This window comes from Erythrolamprus reginae, chromosome 7 (genome assembly GCF_031021105.1).
Source record: "Erythrolamprus reginae isolate rEryReg1 chromosome 7, rEryReg1.hap1, whole genome shotgun sequence".
Classification (NCBI taxonomy): domain Eukaryota; kingdom Metazoa; phylum Chordata; class Lepidosauria; order Squamata; family Dipsadidae; genus Erythrolamprus; species Erythrolamprus reginae.
The window spans coordinates 67,615,632-67,639,571 of NC_091956.1; the positions used below are offsets into that span (position 1 = coordinate 67,615,632).

The 23,940-nt window shown below is 41.9% G+C and overlaps 1 protein-coding gene across 2 annotated transcripts in view; it reads right to left on the reverse strand.

The window, feature by feature from the left end:
* Positions 1-23,940, reverse strand: part of MAML3 (mastermind like transcriptional coactivator 3) — a 403,777-nt gene that overhangs the window by 4,736 nt on the left and 375,101 nt on the right. For both annotated transcript variants that reach the window (XM_070757739.1, XM_070757740.1), the window contains exons 3-4: positions 6,978-7,217; positions 4,799-4,892 (exon numbers count right to left, since the gene is read on the reverse strand). In XM_070757739.1, coding sequence (XP_070613840.1) covers positions 4,799-4,892; positions 6,978-7,217 — 334 coding nt within the window. The remainder of the gene's footprint in view (positions 1-4,798; positions 4,893-6,977; positions 7,218-23,940) is intronic.

The window sequence follows — 23,940 nt, forward strand, 5'->3', positions numbered from 1 at the left end:
CCGAGTCTACGGAGAGGGGTGGTACACAAATCAAATCAAATCAAATCATAAATAAATGTACATTTATGGGTATGTGCAAATGCCCATACCCATAATTCAATGCCTGGGAAGGGCGAAAACAGCTTCCCCACCCCATGGAGGCCCTCTGCAGGCTGGAAATGGCCTGCTCTGCAACTTCTGGTGGGCCAGTAGGCTTATGTTTCACCCTCCTCAGGCTCCAAAGGCTTTCCTGGAGCTGAGGGAAGGTAAAAAACGCCCTCCCCATCCCCTCGGAGGCTCTCCGGAAACCAAAAACACCCTCCCAGAGCTTCTCTGTGAGCCAAAAATCAGCTGGCTGGCACACACATGCATGTTTACAGCTGAGATAGGGCAACGGCTCGTGTGCCAGCAAATATGGCTCCGTGTGCCACCTGTACCATAGGTTTTCCATCACTGTCCTAAGCTGTGTTGTAAGCTCTGACCTGCAAAATTCTGACTGAACAGAATATCATTCATTCATTCATTCATTCATTCATTCATTCATTCATTCATTCATACTTCTATACCACCCAATCCCGAAGGACTCATGTTAGAACAGTATTAAGTAAGAGAACCAGGGTGGCGCAGCAGGTAGAGTGCTGTACTGCAGGCCACTGAAGCTGACTGCTAGATCTGTAGGTCAGCGGTTCAAATCTCATCACCGGCTCAAGGTTGACTCAGCCTTCCATCCTTCCGAGGTGGGTAAAATGAGGACCCGGATTGTGGGGGCAATAGCCTAGCTCTGTTAAAAAGTGCTATTGCTAACATGTTGTAAGCCGCCCTGAGTCTAAGGAGAAGGGCGGCATAAAAATCGAATAAATAAGATAACAATAATAAGATAATATTTCTCTTAACTTACAAATAAGGTTACATGTCTCTAGAAAATGCTACCAAGAAAGCCACTTTTACAGCAACGTTAACATATGACTTTTACATGGTGTTGTGGTTAGCTTTGGCCCAGCTCCTGCCCCAAGGACTGTGGATGTGGGGGAGAAATCCACATGCTGCAGGCCTGTTTTGCCCCCGGTGGAATCTGATGATGAAGGCTCCTCTGACCAAAAAGACATGAGTGACAGGGAGGAGGAGAGTGTGGCAGACAGCTCAGAAGGAGATCCATTATCTAGCTCCTCCTTGGATTCAGAACAAGAGTTAATGATACAGCCACGCATGCGGAGAGCGATGCATAGGCAACAACAACTGAGAGATTATTATCAAAGAAAATGAGGCCACCTGTGGTTGGGTGGGGCTGTGGTAATTAGCAGCCTGTGGGTTTGGCCATTGTGGAGGATTATCTGATCGTTGTGTTTCGTGACTGCTTTACTGACTTTGACCTTTTGTGTGCTGATTTTTCCTCTGCTTTGAAACTAAAGCAGAGCAAAGGGTGTTTGTGAAAGAAGAAGGACTGTGAATTGCCTCACAGCTGCAAGCTAAGTATCACAGAACTGATAAGGGACTTGTACAAATTACCAGTTTGTTTGGAGACCAGTGCTCTTTGCTATACCAAAAGAGGGCTTAGTTTAAGTGAATTTTCATTATAAAGAACATTGTTTTGAATTTTCAAACGTGTGTGTGTCTGAAATTTGTACCTGTGAATTTTTGGGAGGAGTCTACCAGAGAGCCCGACAGAACACATAGTAGATAATTTCTTTATGTAATACAAACAAAACCAAGCTACATAGGTGGATTTTTCCCCCCAGTGTTTCAGGGTGGGGTCTTTTCCAGTCCTACTTGGAAATGCCAAGAGCAAATTAAAAGTAAACATGAACAAATTGTCTCCAAATGTATTTATTGATGTGTTCAAAAATGTGTACACACACAGACAATATGGTTGCTACAAACTGATAACAGAATAATATGTGATGATTTTACAGTAGCTAAATATTTAGGGCTGTGGGATAGAAGGCAAAAAAGGCTTTAGTGCATGCACAGATACAGTATGTACCCATAGCAGGTTATTCTATACTTGTAGCCCTGAATACTCAGAAGCACCATTTGACCTTCAAATCTGAAGTGCTGCGCAGCTGTTGTTCTACATCATCATGTTACAATCTTGTCTAAAGTTTGAGGATAAATGTTTCCCCTGTTTTCAAAGGAGCAGAGGTTGAGAGCCTGATTCAGATTTTATATTATTTAGCAGCCTGACAAATGCTGAAGCTCATGATTACATGGGACTATAATTATGCTATATAGGTCATATAATTATGCTTTATAGGTCATAACTATAATGTTGGTTATGACCTATAAAGCCCTCCATGGCACCGGACCAGATTATCTCAGGGACCGCCTTCTGCTGCACGAATCCTAGCGACCAGTTAGGTCCCACAGAGTGGGCCTTCTCCAGGTCCCGTCAACTAAACAATGTTGTTTGGCGGGGCCCAGGGGAAGAGCCTTCTCTGTGGCGGCCCCAGCCCTCTGGAACAAACTCCCCCCGGAGATTAGAATTGCCCCCACCCTCCTTGCCTTTCGTAAGCTCCTTAAAACCCACCTCTGCCGTCAGGCATGGGGGAACTAAGATACTCTTTCCCGCTAGGCCTTTACAATTTATGCATGGTATGTTTGCTTGTAGGTATGATTGGTTTTAAAATAAGGTTTTTTTTAGTTGTTTTAGTATTGGATTTACATGCTGTTTTTATTATTGTTGTTAGCCGCCCCGAGTCTACGGAGAGGGGCGGCATACAAATCCAATTAATAATAATAATAATAATAATAATAATAATAATAATAATAATGCACGCATTCATTAGAGATCTATTTGAAAATGAAGAATTGAACAAGTAAACAATGATCTGATCATTAATTACCCAAGAAACTCTTTTAGCTATTGCCATTATTTATTTTTTAATGAAAACTCTGTCCATTGCTGAGAGGTTAATCAATTTGTTATTGCTTAGGAGTCATATGTGGATGGATGGTCTACAAGCTCTGTTTCTAGTTATGTCTACAGAAAAGAGAAGAAATGCCTTCCCTCCCCCCCTGATATTTTACACAGAGATGGTGTGTTGACAAATCAATACTCTAAGCACATTTTACTCCACCTTGAACCAATGTTGAGGAATCAGAAAAACCTCTCCTTATTAAATTCTAGCCTCTCTTCCTGATGAAAAGGGATGCAGAGGAAGCATGACTGCTTTTTGGAAAACAAATACTCCCTTACGTTTATAATCTCTTATGTAAAAATAGTTATTAGAGTTTTGACGGTGCCAAGAGTTCAGTGTGTTTCTGAATATAATACAAGAAGGGGAAATTTCATTGCTATATTTTCCTATACAACTTTTGCTACAGTGAAAAGACTATGCTGTTGTGGCCTGCCAGCAGCCTCTTCAGCTGGTAGCTGATTCAGATAGTGAGGACACTAGTGTGATGATTTGTCATCGGCTTGTGCAGCTGGTACCAGAATCGGACAATGAGAAGGCTGGAGAGGACCTGGTGTCAGAGGCAGAGATTCAGCCAGGGCCTTCAGAACCTCCAGAGGCTGTCATGAGGGCTGAAGATAAACCCTTTATCTATCTATCTATCTATCTATCTATCTATCTATCTATCTATCTATCTATCTATCTATCTATCTATCTTATCTTTCTATCTATCTTATCTATCTATCTTATCTATCTATCTATCTATCTTATCTATCTATCTATCTATCTATCTAATCTATCTATCTTATCTATCTATCTATCTATCTATCTATCTATCTATCTATCTATCTATATCTATCTATCTATCTATCTATCTATCTTATCTACCTATCTAATCTATCTATCTAATCTATCTATCTTATCTTATCTTTTCTATCTATCTATCTTATCTATCTATCTATCTATCTTATCTTATCTATCTATCTTATCTATCTATCTAATCTATCTATCTAATCTATCTATCTAATCTATCTATCTTATCTATCTATCTATCTATCTATCTATCTATCTATCTTATCTATCTATCTATCTAATCTGTCTATCTTATCTATCTATCTAATCTATCTATCTAATCTATCTATCTTATCTATCTATCTTATCTTATCTTATCTATCTATCTTATCTATCTAATCTATCTATCTATCTATCTATCTATCTATATATATATCTTATCTATCTTATCTATCTATCTTATCTATCTATCTATCTATCTATCTTATCTATCTTATCTATCTATCTTATCTATCTATCTATCTAATCTATCTATCTTATCTATCTATCTATCTTATCTATCTTATCTATCTATCTATCTATCTATCTTTCTATCTATCTTTCTATCTATCATCCATCCATCCATCCATCCATCCATCTATCTATTTGATTTTTTTAATGCTGCCCTTCTCCTTAGACTCAGGGCGGCTTTCAACATGTTAGCAATAGCACTTTTTAACAGAGCCAGCATAACGAGTCTTTGGAGAAGGGTGGCATACAAATCTAATAAATAAATAAACAAATAAATATTGCCCCCACATCCAGGTCCTCATTTTACCCACCTGGGAAGGATGGAAAGCTGAGTCAACCTTGAGCTGGTGATGAGATTTGAACCGCTGATCTAGCAGTCAGCTTTAGTGGCCTGCAGTACTGCACTCTACCCACTGCGCCACCTCAGCCCATTATATCCAGATTGCTGCAAAGTCTTAGTAGGTGCTGCCTATAAGAGTTAGATAAGATTGTCCCTCCTAAAGATGCTTTTGTAAAGTAAGAAAGTAGTGGCTGTTTTACATAGATAATTGTTATAGCAAGAAATAAGCATGTAAACATCAAAGTGTCGTAAGCAGCTTCTGAACCTAAAAGTATTTAGCTCTCACCTGAAAACTGAGAGACTGATTGGACGGGATAAGGATTTCGCTGCTGCTGCTGCTGAAAGTGCTGCCGAGGCAAATGTGACTGTTGCTGTAAATGCTAGAAAAGCAAAAGAAAAGGGGTTAAGAAGGGAAAAGTTCCCCATTGGATTGCTATGACAGCCAACAACAGAACACTGATATTGTTCCTTTAATAGAAAGGACTCTCCAAAGATAAATGTTTCCATGGAGGTGGCTAGTGAAGTGAGCAGTAGATGGTCATACATCAGAGGTGGATTCGTCCTGGTTTGCACTGGTTCCATAGAACTGGTAGTCATGTCACAGAGCCATAGTTGTTATGTTTCTGATCTGATTTCTGAAAAGTGCTTCCAAGAGTATAGTGGTAGGAATCTGTATATGATACTAAAAAGCAACAGCTGCAAAGAGAAGCCATGTGATCCCAGGAAAACATGGAGCTTCAGGCAGTCCTTAACTTATGATAATTGAGCCAAAACATTTATGTTGCTAAGTGAAACATTTGTTATTTTAAAGTGAAACATTTGAATTTTACAAACTTTCTTGCACAGTTAAGTGAATCACTGTAGTTGTTAAGTTACTAACACAGTTGTTAAGTGAATCTGTCTTCCCCATTGACTGCTTGTCATAAGGTCACAAAAGGTGATCATATGACCCTAGAATACTGCAATCATCCTAAACATGAGCCAGTTGCCAAGTTTCTGAATTTTGATCATGATCATGGGGATGCTAAACAGTCTGTGAAAAATGGTCCTAAGTCACTTTTCAGTGCTGTTATAACTTTGAAGGATCACTAAACTCATTACTATAAGTCGAGGATTACCTGTACATGGTACCTTGTCTTACGAACTTCATTTATTCCATGACCAGGTTCGTAAGTTCGTAAGAAGAAGCAATTTTCCCCATGGGAATCAATGTAAAAGCAAATACTGTAATGCATTCAACCCCATCCCAAAAGTCACCTCTTTTGCCTTGCGCCGCTGGGAATCCCTGCCTCCGCATTTCCATTGCCAGCCGAAGTGCCCGTTCTTGCATTGCTGGGATTTCCCCGAGCCGCCCCTCGCTGGGAATCCCCACCTCCGAACTTCCGTTGCCAGCTGAAGCGCCCGTTCTTGCATTGCTGGGATTTCCCTGAGCCTCCCCTCACTGGGATTCAAAGCAGCGCCAGCAAAAATGAAGGGAATCCCAGCGAAGGGAGCCTCAGAGGAATCCTAGCAACGCAAGAACGGGTGCTTCGGCTGGCAACGGAAGTCCAGAGGTGGGGTTTCCCAGCGAGGGGAGGCTCAGGGAAATCCCAGCAATGCAAGAACGGGCGCTTCAGTTGGCAACAGAAGTCCAGAGGTGGGGATTCCCAGCGAGGGGAGGCTCAGGGGAATCCCAGTGCTTCGGCTGGCAATGGAAGACTGGAGGCGGGGCATCTCAGCGGCGGCGGCTCGGGTTCGTAAGGTGAAAATAGTTCAGAAGAAAAGGCAAACAAAAATCTTAAACACCAGGTTAATATCTTGAAAAGTTTGTTAGTAGAGACGTTCGTAAGACGAGGTACCACTGTATCTTAATTCTGCCTGCTATCAGTGTTGGGAAGTAATAGAATTAGAATAGGAATGGGAATAGAACAGAACAGAGCTGAAGGGACCTTGGAGGTCTTCTAGTTCAGCCTATTCAAGCAGAGGAACCTATACCATCTCAGACCATTGACTGTCCAATCTCTTCTTAAAAACCTTCAGTGATGGTTAATTTTCCTCATTGTTTGAAAGTTTCTCCTTAATTCCAGGCTGCTTCTCTCCTTGATTAGTTTTAACCATTATTTGTTGTCCTGCCCTCTGGTGCTTTGGAGAATAATTTGACCACTTCTTCTTTATGGCAACCTCTGGAATACTTTGTGGCAACCCCTGGAATACTGCTCTAATTCTTTTTAGACCAGTGGTTCCTAACCTTTTTTTGGCCATGCCCTACCTAAACATCTTAATATTCTGATGCCTCCCACTTCATTACATATAATTCTTACTATTCAAAAAGTGAGCTCCTACTCACCTGGAGGACACCTAAAATGCCATTTTCCAACTGCCCCTATTAAAAATAAAATTGTCCCTCCCGTGGGGCATAGGCCCCACGTTGGGTACCACTGCTTTAGACTAGCATTTAAGACATGTAGCAAAACGATATACAGTACTTGTTCCGCCAAGATGTGCTGCTGCTGCCGTTGCTCCCTTAGAAGAAACTGTTGCTTCTGCTGCTCTATCATATGGAGTTGGGCCCTTTGCTCAATCAGCATCTGCTTCATAATGGCTGCTTGAGGCTGGTTGCTCAGGAAATTGGCATTGCCAGGATTTGTGCCCACATTACTGGGTCCTGAGGGTACAGCGGGCTGCATTGGACCTGTGGATCGAGACAATGCCACAGTGTGCTGGTCCTAAACAATGAAATACATCAAGGTATAAGTTAGATAGTATGCAGGTATACTGTACATTAAAAATCAATATATTAAATATTCTCTTTTGCAAAAATTAGAATAATAAGGAAGGGAACAGAAAATGGAAGGAGCATTGGTGGACATACCTACAAATTCAATCTAGATATAAAAAGGATATGGAACAATCAGGTATAGAAAGAATTACCCAACCACTAGATCAGTGATTTTCAACCTTTTTTGAGCCGCAGCACATTTTTTACATTTACAAAACCATGGGGCACATTTGGGGGGGGTGGGGGTAAAAAAAGTTTGGACAAAAAAATTCTCTCTCCCTCCCTTTCGCTCTATTTCTCTCTCCCTCTTTCTCTCCCTTCCTCTTTTTTTCTCTCTTCCTTCTTTCCTCTTTTTGCTCTCTTTCGCTCTCCCTCCCACTTCCCTCTATGTCTTTCTCTGTCCCACCTTCCCTCCCTCTCTTGCTCTCTCTCTCTTTCTTTCTTTCTTGCTCTCTCTTGCTTTCTTTCTCTCTTGTTCTCTTTCTCTCTTGCTTTCTTTCTCTCTTGGTCTCTCTCTCTCTCTTGCTCTTTCTTTCTTTCTCTTGTTTTCTTTCTCTCTTGTTCTCTTTCTTTCTTTCTTTCTTTCTCTCTCTTGCTTTCTTTCTCTCTTGTTTTCTTTCTCTCTTGCTTTCTTTCTCTCTTGCTTGCTTTCTCTCTTGTTTTCTTTCTCTCTCTCTCTTGCTTTCTTTCTCTCTTGCTTTCTTTCTCTCTCTTGCTTGCTTTCTCTCTCTTGCTTGCTTTCTCTCTTGTTTTCTTTCTCTCTTGCTCTTTCTTTCCCTCTCTCTCTTGCTTTCTTTCTCTCTCTCTCTTGCTTTCTTTCTCTCTCTGAGCTTCGCGGCACACCTGACCATGTCTCACGGCACACTAGTGTGCCACGGCACACTGGTTGAAAAACACTGCACTAGATAAACTATTGACAGGCCCAGAAGAAAAAGCAATATCTAAAATATATAAATATCTGATGGAATATGAAAGACCAGAGGAGATAGTTAAAGGTACAATGATTGCCTGGGCGAAAAACATTGGCCACAATATATATATATAGAGAGGAATGGGAACAGATTTGGAAGAGAAATATTAAATTAACAAAATCTACAATATATAAAGAAAACCAATATAAAATGCTATACCGTTGGCATCTTCCACCCAAAAGACTAGCTAAAATGCACAAAAATTACAGCCCAACGTGTTGGAAATGTAAAAACACTCAAGGCACCTTCTTTCACCTATGGTGGTTATGTCCAGAGACAAGAAAATACTGGGAAAAAATAAATAATTGGTTGTGTCAAATAACAAATACAAAAATAGAATATACGCCAGAATTTTTTCTATTGGGTATTATGAGAGGTAACTATTCTAAAAATGTAAAATATTTAAGCTTGCATATTACAACAGCGGCAAGGATTGTATTTGCACAGAACTGGAAAAATCAGCAAATACCTGAAGACAATGAGATCATCAAGAAAATATACGACTGTGCAGAGATGGACAGATTGACAATGGAACTTAATAATCGAAAAGAATTGGACTATTATGAAACCTGGACAAAATGGTACCAATGGACAAAAAAAAGAAAATTAAAAGAAGCATTGAAATAAAACATCAAGAAATCTAAAAGTAATTAGAAGACAATGTCGATAGGAATGTATATACGATGTAGATACATCTGTAAATATGACTATGTACTTTGAAAAAAAAGGAAAAAATTAATAAATATATATTTAAAAAAGAAAAGAAAATGGAAGGAGCAATGCCAGACGTCAGTCACCAACTTAATGCTCTCCCTGTGACTTGGAATAGCTATTTACCTAAATCCCAGTCAGTATTCCATTGCATTAAGTTCCATGTTTGATATCAAAAAAGACCTGATAGATTCCCCCAGGAATTATGAAATCTGGACATCATTATAGAAAATGTTTCCCGCCACAAACGCCAGTACAATCTCTGGTGATGTAAACTCATGAAATAGAATCTTTCCAAAAGATTTGACTAGATAAGAGACCAAGCAGTATAAGGCTTAGTGCAATGTTTGGAATTAAACTTGGAAATGTTAGGAACTGGTAAAACGTCTGTAATTTAAAAAGTTGCATGCTACGGAAAAACAACTTTAGCAAAACCAGTTGCTGCAATGTTTTGGATTTTAAAAACATTGTGAACACTTGCATTAATCACTCTGTTAATTAACAGTTTTGGAAAATACAGAATGTGTGTTAAACTTGGTGAATTTTTCAACCATTTTCTGTATTGGTAGAATACAGAATAATTCACAAAAATGCAAAGTACAGTGATCCCTCGAGTATCGCGAGGGTTCCGTTCCAAGACCCCTCGCGATAATCGATTTTTCGCGATGTAGGGTTGCGGAAGTAAAAACACCATCTGCGCATGCACGCCCTTTTTTTCATGGCCGCACATGCGCAGATTGTGGAGTTTGAGTGGGCGGCGGGCGGCACCCAGGGAAGGTTCCTTCGGCCGCCCAGCAGCTGATCTGCTCCGCAGCGCGGCAGCAGCAAGGAGCCGAAGATGGGGTTTCCCCGTTGCCCAGGCAAAGGGGAAACCCCATCTTCGGCTCCTCGCTGCTGCCATGCTGCGGAGCAGATCAGCTGCTGGGCGGCCGAAGGAACCTTCCCTGGGTCTTCCCGCCGCCCAGGCAAAGGGGAAACCCCAAGATCACTTGCCGCTTGCCCGTCACCCACCCGCCCGGCCGCTCGCTTGCCGCTTGCCCGTCACCCGCCCCGCCCGGCCGCTCGCTTGCCGCTTGCCCGTTCACCCGCCCGCCCGGCTGCTCGCTTGCCGCTTGCCCGTTCACCCCGCCCGCCCGGCTGCTCGCTTGCCGCTTGCCCGTTCACCCCGCCCGCCCGGCTGCTCGCTTGCCGCTTACTGCTTGCCCGTCACCCGCCCACCCAGCCGCTCGCTTGCTGCTTGCCCGTTCACCTGCCCGCCCGGCTGCTCGCTTGCCGCTCGAGAGCAAGAGGGGGAGAGATAGAGAAAGAGAGAGAAGGAAAGAAAGAGATGAGAGAGGGAGGAAGAGAGTGTGAGAGAGGAAGAAGCAAGATAGAGAAAGAGAGAGAGAAAGAAAGATGAGAAAGGAAAGGAGTGATGTCATCGGGTGGAAAAATCGCGATATAGCGTTTCGCGAAGATTGAGATCGCGAAAATCGAGGGATCGCTGTATATTATACTCTGAATTTTTCTCTTTTTAAGTACAGTAGTACCTCTAGATACGAGTTTAATTCGTTCCAGAAGGGAGCTTGTATGTTGAACAACTCGTATTTGGAACAAATGGCTTTAGACTTTGTTTTTCCCCTCCGAGATAACCAGAAGCAAAGATTCTTGTGCCACCTAGTGGACGCTCGGCTTGTATCCCGAATTTGAGCTCGGGTCTGGAACAGAAATTTCTCTCCCCTTGTGGCTCGTAACTTGGAATACTCGCATGTGGAGCAGCTCGTATCTAGAGGTACTACTGTACATCAATAAGTGTCTACCAATGGGAAAGAAAATTTCTTGTACATAAACTTAGTAAATCAGTCTTAATAAGTTGTCAGTGATAATGACCACAATAACAGATAAACATAGCCAGATTTAGAAAAGGGATTAAGAGGTAAATATTAAATTAGATATCAACAGCTTTCAGATTCAGATACATGAATTGGGAAGTCTATCTAAATTTGATTTGTTTTTCCTGCCTTGGAATTATTAAATGTAAATAGGTTAATCATGATTTTCTCCAGTATTCTTCCTTTCTCACATATATTTGATTGAGCTAGGTGGCCATATATTTTTTTAAAAATAAATCAAAATAGAATAAATGCAGGATATTTATAAGGAATGGCACAGAGGTTGGATCGAAAACAATGATATTTTTTTTATAATAATTCTTCTGTAAATTCTGGATGTCAAACCAGTAAATTTCATATTACTTTCTGCAATCATTGTGAATGAGTGAGCTGATGCTGTAGCAGACCAGTATCGGATGGTTTTTCTTCCTATCTATATAATCAGTCTTCATAGCCTCATCATAATCATCTCCAGGTAAGATGAGGTTGATGAAAAGGCCTTCAACATAAAAACTCACTGAGGGAAAGTTTACTATTAGGATACTTTTCCAATTAAAGGTATACAGTGGTCCCTTGTCTTTTGTGGGTCTGACTTTTGCGGAAAGGCTATACTGTACAACAGGTTTTTAAAAAATATTAATAAAAAATACTCCACATTTTTTTTTGAACATTTGAACATTTTCCCGCGGCCGCCCGATGTACAATACTCTCCTCCCCCCCCCAGCCGTCCTACTTCTTTAAATAAAAGCTCTGCTTCCGCCGCAGCCTCCCGATCCCTCCCGTTTAATTCTCGGACCGTTGGTACGCTCCACTTGAAGCCGAGCCTTTCTGCCGCCTGCCGCCGTCACCTCTTTTTTCCCCATCCACCTAAGCTGTCTCCCTTAGTGGTTGCATCCGACCTCCCAGCTGACTGGCCTGGAATCCCAGCTTCGAGTCCTGGCCTGGATTCCTCTTGCCTTGAGCTTCCCCTACCCTGACCCTGAGCACTACTGCTGCCACCGCCGCCATGGAAGATGCCAGCAGCGAGTGCAGCAAAATTCCCAGCATGCCGCCCTGTTGCCCCTGCGGGTAAGTAAAACCAGGAATGGAGGAGGGAGGGGGAGGAAGGAAGGAAGGGAGTGTCTCTACTTCGTGGAAATTTGACTTTCTCAGGCGGTCTTGGAACGTATCCCCCGTGAAAGTCAAGGGACCACTGTAGCTGCAAAATCTTGTCCTACTAGACATCAGAGAGTTATTGTTAATGGCGAGTATTCTGAGCAGAGTCAGGTTACAAGCGGTGTGCCACAAGGGTCTGTTCTGGGTCCTATTCTTTTTAATATATTTGTGAGTGACATAGGGGAAGGTTTGGTAGGGAAGGTTTGCCTATTTGCCGATGACTCTAAAGTGTGCAATAGGGTTGATATTCCTGGAGGCGTCTGTAATATGGTAAATGATTTAGCTTTACTAGATAAATGGTCTAAGCAATGGAAACTGCAGTTTAATGTTTCCAAATGTAAAATAATGCACTTGGGGAAAAGGAATCCTCAATCTGAGTATTGTATTGGCAGTTCAGTGTTGGCAAATACTTCAAAAGAAAAGGATTTAGGGGTAGTGATTTCTGACAGTCTCAAAATGGGTGAACAGTGCAGTCAGGCGGTAGGGAAAGCAAGTAGGATGCTTGGCTGCATAGCTAGAGGTATAACAAGCAGGAAGAGGGAGATTATGATTCCACTATATAGAGCGCTGGTGAGACCACATTTGGAATACTGTGTTCAGTTCTGGAGACCTCACCTACAAAAAGATATTGACAAAATTGAACGGGTCCAAAGACGGGCTACAAGAATGGTGGAAGGTCTTAAGCATAAAACGTATCAGGAAAGACTTAATGAACTCAATCTGTATAGTCTGGAGGACAGAAGGAAAAGGGGGGATATGATCGAAACATTTAAATATATTAAAGGGTTAAATAAGGTCCAGGAGGGAAGTGTTTTTAATAGGAAAGTGAACACAAGAACAAGGGGACACAATCTGAAGTTAGTTGGGGGAAAGATCAAAAGCAACATGAGAAAATATTATTTTACTGAAAGAGTAGTAGATCCTTGGAACAAACTTCCAGCAGACGTGGTAGATAAATCCACAGTAACTGAATTTAAACATGCCTGGGATAAACATATATCCATCCTAAGATAAAATACAGAAAATAGTATAAGGGCAGACTAGATGGACCATGAGGTCTTTTTCTGCCGTCAGACTTCTATGTTTCTATGTTTCTATGTTTCTACTAGGTACTTTTTTAAAAAAATCACTGTGTTTCATGATGATTAGAAGAAACTAACTAAAAGTGGACTGTTTTTAAACTTCCAATGAATTTTAAATAGTGTAAGCTTGTTATGACTGAATGCAGGATTCAAGAAAGTAATCCTTATGAAAAAAATATTCTTGTGAGCACTTGTCTGTCTATTTCAAATTAACATATCATGATATACCTGCAGATTTTGCCCAGGAAATTCCTAAGAGGGGACTGGGATAAATCTTTGCCGCAAACCAGTTCATTAGCACTCTGACCAATAGCAATGATCATACAGCAAAGATGCATAACCAGGAACTCAGAACTTAAATAGCCTAGCGGGAGAAAGGAAGAGATGTGCCTTTTAGAAAACATATTCAACATGGCATTTTCTCTTTTGCCCTACAAGGTTCAAGTGGAACTCGAGAGGCATCTATTGCAGCTCGTAAGGTTCTGAGCATTTTTAAAAGCTTCTTAAGCACCTAGCAATGGTTATGCGCTACAAAGGATGCCAGTGTATTTGATGTTTCCTTCTAAATCCACCCATCTATCAAAACTGCAGGTAGCTCTGGATTAAGAGGAGGAGCGCGAGAACATCTACTTGGCTAAAGTTTCTCCAATGCACCAGCAGGTGGCGACATGCGCCCAATTTCTCGATGGCTTGTGTCAGCCTATTGGTGACTGATTGCTGCCCTGGGCGCTCTGCCTTTCTCCCCCCCCCCTTTCCCGTTTCCACCCTCCCCTGTGCTTGCAGATGGCTTAATCATGACTACTGTTCCCTCCCCCTCCTCCTCCCCCTTAGTACTTCTGGGATAATGCTGCTAACATTCAGCCAGCCAGTCAAGTGTTACAGCACAGAGCAGGTAGCCTGGCAACTGAGAGTATAATACAGAACAGATGGTGTTCATACAGCATGATGGACATCACACACAGCAGCCTGAGACAATCCAGGAATTCTCCGGTGGTTTGAGGCCTCTTTACACACACACAAAAAAAAACCCCCGTGCTTGCCAGCAGCTTTGGGGAGCAATTTCCAGCCTCTCTCTCCAACCTGACCCCAAACCACTGAAATAATTTCTTATTATTTCTGTTTTGCTAACTGCACGGAAGGGACAGCAGCCCGGTGGCAGGTGAGATGACAGATGGAGGGCAAAACTCGGGGCATGGTGAATTAATAAAACCTTATGCTGGGCACAGGCAGAGGAAGGTTGTTCAGAACAACATACTTGGGAATGCTTGCGCGAGGGTGTTTCTTCTGGCGGCAGCTGGGGAAAAACAGTACAATGCACCAACTCCTTCTGGAGCAGTACTCTGGTCACTCATTCCCACATGACTATGAGCTCGCGGCATAAAATCACTGAACGTTTGGGTGATGGAAGGGCCAGCTCTGAATGCTTCCACATTTCTCCCCCTTTTTTCCCCTCCCAAACAAAGAATCTTCTGCCACTGCTGAGAGCTGCAGGCACGCCACTGAAGCAACATTACACCGGCTCAGCTTCCCAGTTCAACACAGTGCTCGCTAAGGAGACTCCCGACACTTCGTGCAGCGAGCATGTTGCTTTTTATTAATGAGCTCAGGAAGCTAAGACGTACCCAGGCTGTCACATTTCTAACCCTGAACAATGCATAATCTGTAGCTGTGGTGGGACTGGGAAGGAGGAGCAGGGAAGCGCAAGGAGGGATATTATTATATTTTGTGTGTAGAGGTGGAGGAAAAGGAAGGGGCTACGAAAGCGAATGCAAGACGTTTCTTACAAAAGCCAAAGCATTCATGTTCTCAGACATGCAAATCTATACTCCAGAATGATGGGAAGAAGGATAAACAGTTGAATTATTTAACCTTTCTGTCCACTCGCATCTTCCTTTTTCTCCAGTTTTATTCCCCAGGGCTTACCTGCCCAACCTCTCCTCCCACCCTCCTTGAGCAATGATTTATAGGTGAGGAAATGGGATTTTCAGAGACAGGGGTGGGATATTGCCTGGACAGGGGGCGGGAGGAATGCAGCGGGGTAGCGAAAAGGGAGCTCCACCCCAGAGCACCCAATTTCCACTGAAAGATGTTGAAAGAAAATGCAGGGTGTCCTGCATAAGCCACGCCCACAGTGCGGTCATAAAAATTTTGGTAGCCCATCACTGGTCAGAGATGACTGTCAGACATCACCTTACCCCCATTGCAAGAAAAACCATGGTAAAGAGTTCTAGAATTCCTGCAAGGCAAACTTTTTTTGGGGGGGGAGAAGATTTCTGAAAAAATGATACATAGCAACATCATGGTCTTCCTTTTTTTAAAAAGGAGCTTTCTTCTATATTCAGTAGTCTGCATGTGTCTGTGAAAGCTCAGGAACAGCATCCATATCCTATAACTTTCACATCAGGAGTCAATAGAGACCCTTTTGATGTATCTATTGTGTCTATGATCCAATATGTAGCACTAGGTTTTAGAAGTTTGAGATTAGATCTATTTTTAGTCACAGGTTCACTTGGTAAATAATAATAATAATAATAATAATAATAATAATAATAATAATAATAACAACTACTACTACTACTACTATTATTATTATTATTATTATTATTATTATTATTATTATTATTAATTAGATTTGTATGCCGCCCCTCTACGAAGACTCAGGGCGGCTCACAACAGTAATAAAAACAATGTACTAGTGGAACAAATCTAATATTAAAAAACATATAAAACCCTATCATTATTTAAAAAAACAAACAGCACATTCATCATATCAAACATAAAACAAAGTATAAAAAAGCCTGGGGGAAAGGTGTCTCAACTCCCCCATGCCTGGCAGTATAAGTGAGTGTTGAGTAGTTTACAGAAGACAGGGAGGGTGGGGGCAATTCTAATCTCCGGGGGGGGAGTTGGTTCCAGAGGGCCGGGGCCGCAACAGAGAAGGCTCTTCTTCCCCTGGGACCCGCCAAACAACATTGTTTAGTCGACGGGACCCGGAGAAGGCCAACTCTGTGGGACCTTATCGGTCGCTGGGATTCGTGCAGTAGCAGGCGGTTCCGGAGGTACTCTGGTTCAATGCCATGTAGGGCTTTAAAGGTCATGACCAACAGTTTGAATTGTGACCGGAAACTGATCGGCAGCCAATGCAAGCCACGGAGTGTTGAAGAAACTGTACCTGAACAAATGGATGCATGTAACTGCAAAAGGAACTGTCAATCATCATCCAACAACTTGGTAGACAATGATTCTCATGCTTTTGCAACTACCTTTTATGCCTGGCTGAATGACAGTGGAGAAAGAGAGAAGGTCATTAGAATAGATCAGTCTGGTCTTCAAGAAGCAGCAGCCATAACAACGCATTTCCACATTCACACCATAATTTTTATTCTAACACACTTTAGAGGGAACATTGATTCCTCTTCAGAACAGTACAGACCGAACTGTACAAATGCAGTCTCCAATGATACTTAGAAAAATGGTTTTAGTGCAGGATTTGTGAGGTACACCGTGAGCTAAATCAAATTCAATTCAGCAGTGATTAACGGTAAAAAAAATAATCCCTCTATGCACAACCTTATCACATATCTTTCTACAAAAACTAGTACATGGACAGACAGCACATGCTTCGTTTGAAACTTTAAAACAGAAGGCATCTCATATCAAAAGTCATGGTGGAGTTAGTAGACGGCCTGTATTCAGGCCTTAAAACTAGATGCATTAGCTAGATCAACTGCAAGAAAAATAAATACGAAATAATACAAAATAGGAGATATTGTATACTTTTTAAAATAACTTATTAAGTATGGTAAGGTGATCTGTTTCAAGTCATAGAAGTACAATTACGAGGATCATATAAGGGAATTGTCAAAGCACCTGTTAATTTTATTTGCAAAACGCATTTATCTATAGAAATAGCTAAGAATTTTCTCATGGTGAGAGTCTGTATTTTGAAATGAGTGGTGACCTGTTCAAAAATGATCCTTTGCCTTTCAATTACTAGTTTACAATACAGTGTTCCCTTGATTTTCGCGGGTTCAAACTTCACGGATAACCTATACCACGGTTTTTCAAAAAATATTAATTAAAAAATACTTCACAGGTTTTTTTCTATACCACAGTTTTTCTGCCCAATGACGTCATACATCATCGCTAAACTAATAATTTTTGCAAATAAATAACAACAAAAAATTATTGTTAATAAATAATTATATTTATAAATATCAGGATCACTAAGTGTCTTATTCAATGGTGAGTACCAGTAATAATGGTGAGTGAATGGTTGTTAAGGGAATGGGAAATGGTAATTTAGAGGTTTAAAGTGATAAGGGAAGGCTTGTGATACTGTCCATAGCCAAAAATGGTGTATTTACGTCCACATCTCTACTTCGCGGAAATTCGACTTTCGCGGGCGATCTCAGAACGTATCCCCTGCAAAAATCGAGGGAATACTGTAGTGTGGCTTTGTTTTTCTGAACTTCTGCTAACATTTTAGCAAAATAAACTTTGCTTGAAAGGATTGTTGCTATTTTATTCTGTGAATAAAATACAGTGGTACCTCATCTTACGAACGCCTCTTCTAACGAACTTTTCAAGATACGAACCCGGTGTTTAAGATTTTTTTGCCTCTTCTTCCGAACTATTTTCACCTTACGAACCCAAGCTGCTGCTGCTGGGATGAAGGGGTTTCTTTCCCCCCCCCTTTTTTTGAAGAAAGAAAAGGGAGGGGCGGCTTGGAGGGGGAAAAGACTCCATTTAAACAACTAGGAGAACAGCGTGTTTGCAAGCACTGAAAGAGTGTCTTTTTAAGAAAGAAAAGGGAGGGGCGGCTTGGAGGGGGAAAAGACTCCATTTAAATAACTAGGAGAACAGCGTGTTTGCAAGCACTGAAAGAGTGTCTTTTTAAGAAAGAAAAGGGAGGGGCGGCTTGGAGGGGGAAAAGACTCCATTTAAATAACTAGGAGAACAGCGTGTTTGCAAGCATTGAAAGAGTGTCTTTTTAAGAAAGAAAAGGGAGGGGTGGCTTGGAGGGGGAAAAGACTCCATTTAAACAACTAGGAGAACGGCGTGTTTGCAAGCACTGAAAGAGTGTCTTTTTAAGAAAGAAAAGGGAGGGGCGGCTTGGAGGGGGAAAAGACTCCATTTAAATAACTAGGAGAACAGCGTGTTTGCAAGCACTGAAAGAGTGTCTTTTTAAGAAAGAAAAGGGAGGGGCGGCTTGGAGGGGGAAAAGACTCCATTTAAATAACTAGGAGAACAGCGTGTTTGCAAGCACTGAAAGAGTGTCTTTTTAAGAAAGAAAAGGGAGGGGCGGCTTGGAGGGGGAAAAGACTCCATTTAAATAACTAGGAGAACAGCGTGTTTGCAAGCATTGAAAGAGTGTCTTTTTAAGAAAGAAAAGGGAGGGGTGGCTTGGAGGGGGAAAAGACTCCATTTAAATAACTAGGAGAACAGCGTGTTTGCAAGCATTGAAAGAGTGTCTTTTTAAGAAAGAAAAGGGAGGGGTGGCTTGGAGGGGGAAAAGACTCCATTTAAATAACTAGGAGAACAGTGTGTTTGCAAGCACTGAAAGAGTGTCTTTTTAAGAAAGAAAAGGGAGGGGCGGCTTGGAAGGGGAAAAGACTCCATTTAAATAACTAGGAGAACAGTGTGTTTGCAAGCACTGAAAGAGTGTCTTTTTAAGAAAGAAAAGGGAGGGGCGGCTTGGAGGGGGAAAAGACTCCATTTAAATAACTAGGAGAACAGCGTGTTTGCAAGCACTGAAAGAGTGTCTTTTGAAGAAAGAAAAGGGAGGGGTGCCCCCCTTGCCTTTCTTCCTTCCCACTCACCCTTTAGCCTAGCCTTGCTTCTTCTACCCGCCCCCTTTAGCTGCTCCTCCCTGCCCTCTGTTCGCCTCCCTTCTAAAGTTTGGGATTTTCCTGAAGGATTTGCATGCATTATTTGCTTTTACATTGATTCCTATGGAAAACATTGTTTCATCTTACGAACTTTTCACCTATGGAAAACATTGTTTCATCTTACGAACTTTTCACCTTACGAACCTCCTCCTAGAACCAATTAAGTTCGTATCATGAGGTACCACTGTATTCTATTTTATTCTGTGACTTAGCAGTAACCTTCATAGGAGGTTCGGCTTTTTCAAAATGACATCAGTATTTAATATCATTTCTGCCCTAGGACTATAACTATATCTGAGCAATAAAACAATCAGTGGCAACACATTGAAGAAAGAGATAGGAAAATATGCTTTTTATCATTGTATGAAGAAATATAGGAAAAACGCCACTAAAACAAACTGCATATTAATTTTTTTGAAATTTGTAGATAGGGTAATTCCAGAGGCTGCCCAGAAATATTAATAACAACATGGATTCCTGGAAGGATGCAACTGATGGAAACACTTGAATTGTCAGAATATGCAAATAATATTAAGACAGAAAGCCCACTACAGATCAAAGGAAAGTCTTGAAAAATGCTGCTTTTTAAGCACTTTGCTGTCGAAAACAGAGTTTGCATCACTGTCACTGGCATCTATACAGGAGGTTATAAAATGAGACCATTCAAACATTAGCGGAAAGACACTGAGTCTCCCTTTGAAGTTAGCCCAGGTGTCTGGGAGGGAGGTTTCTCACGGCAGCTTGTTCTGCCTTGTCTTGAAAATTAATTTAGCTGTGGCATTTCCAACATAGCACTTTTTAAAAAAAATTCCAAGGGTGAAATAATTTAATCCTTTCCAATATAACGTCTGATGAACTCTACACTCTAGAATACATCTTAGTCCTTGCACATCTCAATCCTTGAGAGAGAGTCGTTCATACTATAGGACAGTGATTTTCAACCTTTTTTGAGCTGCAGCACATTTTTTACATATACAAAATCATGGGGCACATTGAGCAGGGGGGGAATGGGGGGGGATAAAAAAAGTTTGGACAAAAAATTCTCTCTCTCTCTCTTCCTCCCTTTTGCTCTATTTCTCTCCCTCTTTTTCTCCCTTCCTTCCACTCTCCATCCCTCTTTCTTTCTCTCTCTCTTCCTTCCTTCCTCTCTTTTTTGCTCTTTCTCTCTCCCTCCTTCCCTCCCTCTCTTTCTCTCTCTCTCTTGCTTTCTTTCTTTCTCTCTTTCTCTCTTGCTTGCTTTCTCTCTTTCTCTCTCTTTCTTTCTTTCTCCTCTCTCTCTCTTGCTTTCTTTCTCCTCTCTCTCTCTTGCTTTCTTTCTCTCTCTCTCTTGCTTTCTTTCATTCTCTCTCTTTCTCTCTCTTGCTCAGCTTCGCGGCACACCTGACCATGTCTCGCGGCACACTAGTGTGCCACGGCACACTGGTTGAAAAACACTGCTATAGGACACGGTAGGAAAATGAGAGAGAACATGGCAATGAAGCCGAGAAGAAACTTAAACAGAGGATTTATGGTTTTTCTGTGCTGTCCCATAAAGCAAAGATTCCCAATCCCCATTCTGTGGACTGACACCAGGCCATGGCATGCCAAAAACTGGGCCATGCAAACAAGCCAAGCCACATCCATGGGATGCTGGCAGCATGCGAGACCATGCCTATGCCTGTCCGAGGAAAAACCTCTCTCTGGAAGGCCAAAAGGTTGGGGGCCACTGAGATAAAGCATGCTTCAGCTCAGTTTTAGATTTAGATAGTAATTCTAGCATGATATTCGAGACACAAGACAATGATAGTTGTTCTATGCAATGGATGGGCAATCAACTAGAAAACATACACACACAATCTCATTACATTGACTATTACCTTAATTTCTTTCAGTTCAGTTGTATTGTTTTGTAGGAAGTTAGCACCCACCCCTCTCCTAGAAAAATGAAATATCCTAGGAAATATTAAAAAGGCAGAATATTATATAGAATACCCCTGGAAACATTCTTTTAGGCAGAAAAAAGCCCCACTTTTGTCAAGGAATGGCCCAGCTCACTCATCTCCCCCCTTTGTTAATAGCCTGGACCAGTCTATTCTACATAACAAAGATCTATCTCCTTCAAACAGAACCATATTAGGAATTCCCCAAAGCCCTTTCATTACACTATCACCCAATAAGGATCAGCCAAACTCAAAAACACAGCATATAGAGTTGCCATTGCATGGCCCATGGGAGTCTGACAGCCAATCAGAGTACATTTCTTGCACAGGAGCAGAAGGCCCCTGGGGCGGGGCCAATGAAGGGCTACCAAATTTTTTACTACCACATTGTGGGCGTGGCTTATGCAGGATGCATAAACCACGGACCAGATTATCTCAGGAACCGCCTTCTGCTGCACGACTCCCAGCGACCAGTTAGATCCCACAGAGTGGGCCTTCTCCTGGTCCCGTCAACTAAACAATGTTTACTACCACATTGTGGGTGTGGCTTATGCAGGATGCATAAGCACCGGACCTGATTATCTCAGGGACCGCCTTCTGCTGCATGAATCCCAGCGACCAGTTAGGTCCCATCAACTAAACAATGTCATTTGGTGGAGCCCAGGGGAAGAGCCTTCTCTGTGGCGGCCCCGGCCCTCTGGAACCAACTCCCCCCAGAGATTAGAATTGCCCCCACCCTCCTCGCCTTTCGTAAGCTCCTTAAAACCCACCTCTGCCATCAGGCATGGGGGAACTGAGATACTCTTTCCCCCTAGGCCTTTACAATTTATGCATGGTATGTTTGTTTGTAGGTATGATTGGTTTTAAAATAAGGGTTTTTTAGTTGTTGTAGTATTGGATTTACATGCTGTTTTTATTATTGTTGTATGCCGCCCCGGAGAGGGGCAGCATACAAATCCAATCAATCACTAACTAACTAACTAACTAACTAACTAACTAACTAACTCACTCACTCACTCACTCACTCACTCACTCACTCACTCACTCACTCACTCACTCACTCACTCCCTGGATTTTCTTTCAACATCTTTCAGTGCAAATTGAGTGCTCTGGGGTGAACCTCCATTTTTACTATGACCACTGCGCGCCCCCCCCCCCCCACATCAAGGCAGTAGCCCACTCCTGTGCGGGGCCCAAGAAGGGCATAAAACAAGGAATTCTGAGCATCTCTGCCCTTTTTTCTCTCCTTCAACATCCTCGAGGTATGTGATTCCCCTTTTTGCTCGGGACCCCACACCATGCGGTCCTGCTGTCCTCCATTAAACCATCTTTCCAAGCAATGCCATGTGTCCAGTGTTCTTTTCCTCACTTGGAACCAAACCCAGAAGGATATTCCTTACAACAGTTTAAAACTCTAGGTGAGCATAAAAATAAGAAAGCAAACACATTACAAACAAAAGGTAAGCAACGATAAACATAAAAAACAAATTGAAATTATTAATCACAATTTTAAAAAGATAAGTAGATCACATTCTGATAGATTTAATCTAAAGATAAAATTAAGTTTCCTTTTTTAAAATGTAGATGGTGAGGAAAGCAAGCCGTATCCCTATAATAAATGTCATATTACATAAAATGCTGGATAAGGACTATATAGATACAGTAAAATCTCATCTTACGAACTTAATTGGTTCCGGGAGGAGGTTCGTAAGGTGAAAAGTTCGTAAAATAAAACAATGTTTCCCATAGGAATCAATGGAAAAGCCAATAATCCGTGCAAGCCCATTAGGAAAATCCAAAACATTAAGGCTTTAAAAAAAAAAAAGCTGCCGACAGATGAAGCTGAGGCGAACGGAGTGGGGGGAGTGACAGTGAGAGGTGGCAAGAGGTGGCAGTCCCAATGAAGCAAGGCAAAAAGAGCCTCTCTTGAGCTCCATGGGTCTTTCCCTCCCGTTTTTGCCCACACTGTCCTGCTCATTTTCCCCACACCTTTCTCCTCTCTTAATCTCCATGGGTCCCTCCCGTTTTTGCCCACACTGTCCTGCTCGTTTTCCCCACACCTTTCTCCTCTCTTGATCTCCATGGGTCCCTCCCGTTTTTGCCCACACTGTCCTGCTCGTTTTCCCCACACCTTTCTCCTCTCTTGATCTCCATGGGTCCCTCCCGTTTTTGCCCACCCCACTCTCCTCATCTCCCCCACACCTTTCCCCCCTCTTGAGCTCCATGAGCCTTTTCTTCCCGTTTCGTTTTTTCGATCCTGGGATTCCCCTCCTGGGATTTCCCTATAGCATCACGTTTTTGCGGAAGTCTGGAGGTGGGGTTTCCCATGGAGGGAGGCCTCAGGGGATTCCAGGATCGCAAAAACTGGCACTTCGCTTGCAATGAAAGTCTGGAGGCGGGGCATCCCAGCGGCAGCAGCAGGTTCGTAAGGTGAAAAAAGTTCGTAAGAAGAGGCAAAAAAAATTCCGAACCCTGGGTTCGTATCTCGAAAAGTTCGTATGACGAAGGGTTCGTATCGTGAGGTACCACTGTATATTGTTTTTCATGAAAATAAGGATTCAATAAAGTTGATTCTCCCACTCAAAGAATCTAAAAAGCTTTTAGAAAAAGAATCATTTGTTGTCAGCAACAACAAAAAAGGGGGTCACTGGGCTATCTGTTCCTCTTAAAAGTTAGCACCAACTATTAGTCCAAGAAAGAACCCAGTTTGAAATCCAATTTTCTTTTATTCCAGGCCTTTGCTTGCTTGCCAGGAGTAAAGAGGTATTAGTAGAGCAAGGGACTATCTACATGGGAAAACAATCATGCAAATATGTCTTTTCAATTAAAAGTGGCGAAAAGGAAAACTCAAAACTTCTTTCCCTTGTGAATAAAAACAACATTCTCAGCCAAAAAACCCACAAGAGATAAACACTGAATCAGACACCCTGATTCAAATCTCATTTTTCTATTAGCTTGCATATAAACATTAAAACTAGAAAAGTATTGAAAATCTTTCACTGAATTTAGTAGGTAATTCCTGTGCATAAAAAGAATTCCCTATCTAATCCTCCATAGGACTGAGAAATTC